The sequence below is a fragment of the Ambystoma mexicanum genome, chromosome 3p (assembly GCF_040938575.1).
Source record: "Ambystoma mexicanum isolate Mex_15411 chromosome 3p, UKY_AmexF1_1, whole genome shotgun sequence".
NCBI lineage: Eukaryota > Metazoa > Chordata > Amphibia > Caudata > Ambystomatidae > Ambystoma > Ambystoma mexicanum.
Window position 1 is genome coordinate 788,359,445 of NC_090925.1, and position 7,014 is coordinate 788,366,458.

Below are 7,014 nucleotides of genomic sequence, written 5' to 3' on the forward strand. Positions count from 1 at the left end.
TTGTGACCGTTGAAACGACGCGCAGCAAAGGAATGAACTATGAGATGGGAACGAGACATACAGGCGTTTAAAATTCAAGAGGCAACTAAATTGCGCAAAGTGACCGTCGAAGGACATTCCAAATAAAAAATAATATATTTCTGGAGGATGGAGGATATAGAATACAGTGTACGTGTGATATCTCACTATTAAAAATAGGCAGATACGAGGTCAAAATGCTTTCACAGTCAACAACCCCCAATGTGCTTACGTGCGGAAGAAGGCGTCGAAAGCCTTGGCGTGGGGGCGCCTGGCCGAAGAGATAAGAGGGTCCAGCCTGACTCAGCAGAAGGACCCCCCTGGGTGGGTCTTGGCAGCTGTGCCTATATATCTGCGAGGGTCTCTCAACTCTCCAGCAGAAGGACCTTCCAGGATCAACATCTGACTCACCAAGGCCGCCCCCAACCCCAGAGCAAAGATGGTCCAGTGGACAGCAGAAGAGAAGGCCGCCATCACCTCTGTGTGGAGCCAGGTGGACGCGGAGGCCGATGGGCAGGACACCCTGACCAGGTACCTGGAGGCAACTGTTACCCCAGACCCCCTCTGCTTCCATCTCTATCGTTCCTCTTCCTCGTGTGCCTCATATGCTCCATCTTAGCGGGTTTTACCTCCATTGAATCCATTCCCCGTTATTCCCCTTCACTGTCTGACTCGCGCCAGGCCCGTCTCTCCTCAGGCCTTATCTTATATTGACTTTTCTATGCACTTTATCTCAAACGGGGCTGTCCCTAACCTGTAACTTCTATCTGCAGCCCCTTTTTCAAGTCTCACGTGTGCAGCCCCCACCCCCTCAACAATCAGTGACTAGACTTGCAAACGCTGAATTAATAGATTTATAGCAAATTTGATCCAAAATGCTTCCTTTTAAGAGGTTTTAGCTGTTTTCGGCACTGTTTCCTGATCATTTGTTTTTTCCAATCAGAGGAGATTGCTGGATAACACAAGCATTCAGAGATGAGCCCTCTTTTGACCCCTGCCCCCTTTTGTCTCCACTCTCTTAGGGTGCTGGTTGTCTTCCCGTGGACCCAGAGGTACTTCAGCAGCTTTGGGGACCTCTCCTGTGCGGCAGCCATCGGCAGTAACGCCAAGGTCGCCGCTCATGGCAAGAAGGTCCTGTCCGCCCTGGGAGGCGCCGTCCACCACCTAGACAACGTCAAGGACACTTTGTCCAAACTGAGCGAGCTTCACGCGGACACACTGCACGTGGACCCCCAGAACTTCCAGGTAATGAAAATCTCCATTGAGGGCGTGAAGTTGATAAATGGCGAGGACTTAACACACAGTTTCCAGCATGATCCATACCCATCTGTAGGGGGCTCATCCAGTCCTGTTTTTTTCTTTGCATTTTGGGACTTGTAGTTTTACGTTTCCTTTTTTTTTAAAAAAAAAACTAATACTAAACGTCTCTGAATGCAAAGAAAAAAACAGAAGTGGATAAGAAGCTACATATTGCGATGGCTCATGATGGCAACTACGAAAGCGCACAGGGACACTCTTCAAGTATAACTCTCAAAGTGGCAAGGAGGGTCCAACATGAATTCTTAGTTGTCAGTGCATCTCACAGTATGAATTTCGATGAGTTAACTGCAGGAAATTGTTATTCTTTAAATATATGTCGTGAAATGAGATGAATCATGGCCTGCACACAACTTTCCTTTGAGAGCTGTGGTTACTAGCTGCTGTGGCGCTGTGCATCATGGGGCGGCTTGTCCTCAATGCTCGAGACGCCCCTTAATGCCGCCTTCTGCCCTGTGCAGCTCCTGCTGCTTCTGGGGACTGGGCGAGGGGGGGGGGGGGACTCGTACCAGTGAGTAGAAGAACCATAACTAACAGGGCCTCTTATTTCTTCCCTCAGCTCCTGGCAAACTGTCTGGTGATCGTTTTGGCCCGCAAGCTGGGAGCCGCCTTCACCCCGGAAGTGCACGCCGCCTGGGAGAAGTTCCTGGCAGTGGCCTGCGCCGGCCTCTCCAAGCACTACCACTAAACGCTTTACTGTCTGCGTCAGACTCTGGACTGTGGGGGTGGTCTTGGGATGCCAGCCTGTAGATGCCACCTCAGGGGTCTCACAGTGTCAACATCATGTGATGTAAATAAAGAGATTCATCGCCTTTCTACTAAACAGTGTCCTGTCTGCTTGCTCCATTTCCGGCGCCCGGATGTTAAATGTTAAATATAAATATTAAATGTTAAATGTATTTATATTGCGCACTGTCACCAACGGAGTTGGTCCCCAGACGCTCTGGCAGATCTGTAACCAAGAGGAGGGTTTGGGGGGGTTTGGTTAGTCGGGAGAAGAGGGAGTAGAAGAGAGAGAGAGGTGGTGTGCTGTTGGTGGCTGCGCTTTGGTGTTGGTATTGGACCGGGGCGCAACCACGTATGCTGTTGGTGTTTTTTATGTGTTGTTTGTTGTTGATGCGGTGTGGTGAAGTGCGTGCGGTTTGCTGGGCGAGAGGTGGTTGTGTGAATTTTCAGGTGAGTTAGGTATGCAGAGATTTGAAGGTGGGGTTAGTGTGGTGAGAATCCTAGTTGTGGCAAATCTAGCTCGGTTTAAATTATATTACTAACCGGTGGGATTGATAGTAGGGTTTGTGGGGTGAGAGTCCTGGTTGTCTTGGATGTTCTGGTTATTGCAGCTCTTGAAAGCCTGTGGAATCCAGCCTGACGCGCTGAACTGGAATGCGATATTGTGATGAGCGCAGGTGTGCACTGGGGTAACGCTATAAGCATAGCACCTCTCTGCTTATATGTGAGACGACGTCTGCGATCATGTGACAGAAAATGCACAACCTAACAACACCTTTATGATAAATTCGTGGGCCTCATCTCAGGGCAGAAGAATTCGGGGATTGTGAGCGCTCTCACTGTGTTCTGTGCAGGGGTGGGAGGAGGGGCAACGTGCAGGCATGGGGGCAACACGAGTGGGCTAATTCGGCTCCAGCCCCCCTCCCCCACTCTCGGAATGATCGGCCATTCATGAAGGGACCTGCCGAACCTCCACAGCCGCCATGAGCGGGACAGAGTAATGCAGACGATGAACCGAGGCGGGTCCATGCTATGTTTTGTGAAAGGTTCTTGTTCCGCACACTGTTGCCACCTGTGTGGCCTCTTGGCGCTATGGCGGGTCTTCGATGCAAGGGGCGTGGCGTGCTATTGCCCCTTTCGTCATGATAGCAGTGCCTCTATTAGGAGGGCATGTTTAGGCCGCTGGCACCACCACGGGGCATTTCCTGCCGCAAGACTCCCTACAGCTCCAACTGAATAGCACACCTGCGTCTGCTTCCAAGACAATCAATAAAGCTACCTTTGAGAGTTCAGTGTATAGCCATGATGTCCACGACCTTGACAGGCAAACATGTGGCTATAAAGGTTCCTAACATCATGCATTACAGCAAACTTGAAGCTTGTGACAAACCATTGCGATACCAGGTGACCTTTTTACACAGCTGGGATCGTATTGTTATGGTGTAGCATAAAACACATGTTTAAAATGTATGCCTAGAAGTTGTATTCATGCTTTTAATGCTGCGCCATATTTTCATTCAGTTGTGTGGCGGGGAAGGAGCACGCCACGGAATTACCCTTTCTGCCACCGCCATCCGATCTGTTATACAAAGGCACACGCATTTACGCCAGCCTGACATTGTCATGATGGCACAAATACTTTGGATTCTTTTGGAATCACATTGCTTTAAAAGCAGGCGGATTCGAAAGGAATCCATTGCAAACACTGACTGCCATGCACACATGGCACACAGCATTTACTCAATGTGCATTGCAAGGTGAGAAAGTTAAGGAGTACAAGCGAGGGTATTGCACTCCACAGTGCAGATCATTCCGGGGACCTGTTTTTACATAAGGGAAAATGTAACAGGTCCCCACCATACAATTTAGGAGTTTAAATAAAATTTAAAAAAGTATATATTAAAGTGCTGAATGCACAGTGCAGTACAAGAGGACCTTATTTTAGGCTATCATTATTTTACATTCTACGTCTTGTAGTTTTCCATTCAGGATGATGTGGAAAATGATGGCACAATTGTATTTCTTTGGCTCCACATGTTTCCATAAGTATTATATATTGTCAGGTTTCTTTACTAGGGGATTTATGTATTTTTCAAGGAAGCACTATGAGGTAGTATTACAGTAGTCCATGAAATCCAAAACTTAAACATTTGTTCCAAGTAGAGCCCAGAAGGCATGTGGCCAAGTGCCTCATTTTGAGAGAGGGTTAAAATCCCGGATTCATAGCTTCACCAAAGTATGTAATGTCCCTGTGAATTAACTGCAAACAGTGATTAAGTTCATGGTACCTGAAAAAATGCTCGGAATGGGGCAGATTTCGTGATTTTAGGGGCAAAGTGGTGTCTCTGTGTTTCTCCATTAGTGATCCCTCTGACACCTTGAAATGTGCTGTTGTCGCAGAGACCCTCCCCAGGTTCCCATATTACTTATTTGGTGAGATCTATAGTCTCACCAGCTAGTCGCTGCGCTCGAGATGATGGCATAGCAGCCTGAGAATGTCCTGCCCGCGCGCTGCCAGCCACAGAAGTTGCCTGGGCCATTCAGCGCACTACCCCACAGGGGAATGAGTAACGCTCTTTGCTAGGCCCGCTTGGGCTATGCTATTGTGGCTTGCATACACACCTACACCCCTCGTAACTGTTTCTGGGCGCTTCGCGGCGTGTTAGAGGACACTAACAGGAGCACAGCACTTCTGATTCTCTGCAGTGTTGATGTGTGCAGATCGGAATAGATGCGGCGCTCTGCAGTGGGACAGTTTGAGCTGTTTTGTGACTTGTCTAGAGCGCTGGTTAATTGACACGCCAGGTAGGTAATGCAAATTGTGTGTGTGGTTGACTGGTGTCTGCGTGTGGAGAGTTGTGTTGGTGTATCTGTGGTCGGGTAGTGTGGCGTTGAGGGGCATTTAGTGCAGTGGGTGTGTAAGCGAGATGTGTTGTTAGGCTGGGGATGGATGCTATGCCAAATGACACTATGTGAATAGGTTCCCAAAACGTTCCTTAGGAGTTAGGACAAAAGGGATGGGGCGCCATTTAAGTACAATTTCCCCCCCGCCCGCACGAGGTCTCTGAAGGTAGCCCCTCACCTATCATTTCACGTGTTAGCCCCCCGACCCCTCAAAGTTTCAGCCTAGTTGCATCCGTGGGTTCAGAGGCTAAGTTGGCGAGTGGGATGGAACAGTGAGATGTGCCATTCAAAACATGTAGAACCACAAGTGTTAAATCGTGATGTTGGGCAGGGACGTCATTTAGGGGTTGCCAGGGTTCGCAGTTGCGACCCCTGAGGTATCTCTTGCTACCCCTGTGGTCTCCCTTTCTACCCCTAGGAAAAAAACGTTTTTTTTAAATTTAAGCTCCTGGGCTGTGGCGAGCATCATGTGGCGCTTTATTTTTGGAGTGGCTGACTTTCTTGTTCAGGCCTCTTAAAAAAAACGGGGTGTTCCACAAGTGGAACACTTTGAGCAGTGACCCTAAATAAGCAAGAATAGGAATAACAAATTATTTGTCTTTCTGTAATTTAATGCAATAATTGCTAGACTCAGAGGTTTATTTCCAAGGGTGTGAGTCACTGATTTATTCCATTCTTAAACACCTCAACTCAGCCTTTAACCCTTCTGAGGTGGATAAATGAGTACCAACACAGGTTCGGTGATATTGTATGTATATTTGTTCTATATAAAATGCTTAAACGTAAGTGCTACATCATAACATATCATTATCCTTTGGCCTGGGACGTCTGCTTGCATTCACAGTAATTTGGTAATATGGGTTTATACACACTGATCTTAACGATTCATGTGGCAATCTTTTATGAAATGTATATAACATCATAGTGATATTGCAACCATATTTTTCGAAGTGTACTTAATCAGTATGTGATGTCACTTCCTTTTTTGTCAAGGGCAAGGGGTGAAAGGTTGAGTTCCATCGCTTCCCGTGATGTCACTTTGAGGTGGTGGTGTGGGGAGAGGGGTCAAATGACATCACTCCCTGTGATGTCATCAGTTGTCAAAGGTCATGAGATGTCACTTCCACTACCCCAGGCATTTTGGTGAAATGACGTCCCTGATGTTGGGGCGAGTAATGATGGGGCAGTATTCAGGAGGAATTGAGTAAGAGTTTTGAGTCAGCACTCCTCTCTGGGCACTTGCGTGTCAGCACTCCTCTCTGGGCACTTGCGTGTCAGCACTCCTCTCTGTGCACTTTTGATCAAAGTAGGGAGGAGTAATGTAATGTGTAATCTAAGAGGGTTTGTAGAGCGCTGACTACAGCCCGCAGGCAACCAGGCACTAAGAGAACAGAAATGAGATAGAACCTATATAAAAAACAGAAAACATTCTAAAAACAATTTTTAAAAAAGTTATGTTTTTAGAGATATCTGAAAGCCCAGATGGTCACTCACCTCCCGTAACTGAATCAGGAGGGAGTTCCACATTGCAGGTGCCAGAGTCGAGGAAGCTCGACCGCCTGCCCATACTCTGCAGAATCGTGGGACTAGCAGGAGTTTGTGAGAAGCAGACCGAAGGGCCCTAGACGGTACATAGGGGGTAGGATTAGCCTGGAGCATTTTTAAGTAGCTGCAGCTGCTGAATGAAAAAGGCTGGTTGGCCTAAGTAAATACCATTACAATAGTCCATGGACCCTAAACTAGATGCTGCAACTACTTTGGCTCAAGGTTGGGATGGGAGAAATGGCAGTGCAACTTCAGAAAGCCTGAGTGTCATACCACCGAAATGTGACGCTCCCGCGAGCCCGATGGGAAGATTCCTACACCCAGACTTTTGACAGATTCGCCGGGGGCTGCACTTAAGCCAGATGCATTCTGGTCGTCCCGGGTTTGCATGAGGCCTTCAGCGCACCTTCTCCCCATAACACTGGTAAATGCCTGCCATAGAAATAATTCACAAACAATCTATTGTCAGGGTGGATAGGAATAACAGATGCAAAGATCACATCC

At 47.8% G+C, this 7,014-nt stretch overlaps 1 protein-coding gene across 1 annotated transcript; it reads left to right on the plus strand.

Moving 5' to 3' along the window:
- The first annotated feature begins 411 nt into the window (after window positions 1–411).
- On the plus strand, window positions 412–2,158 carry LOC138579604 (hemoglobin subunit beta-2-like). The gene is made up of 3 exons (XM_069649868.1): window positions 412–549; window positions 1,041–1,263; window positions 1,895–2,158. The coding sequence occupies exons 1-3, from the start codon at window positions 458–460 to the stop codon at window positions 2,021–2,023; spliced, it is 444 nt and encodes a 147-aa protein (XP_069505969.1). The 5' UTR covers window positions 412–457; the 3' UTR covers window positions 2,024–2,158.
- The last annotated feature ends 4,856 nt before the right edge of the window (window positions 2,159–7,014 follow it).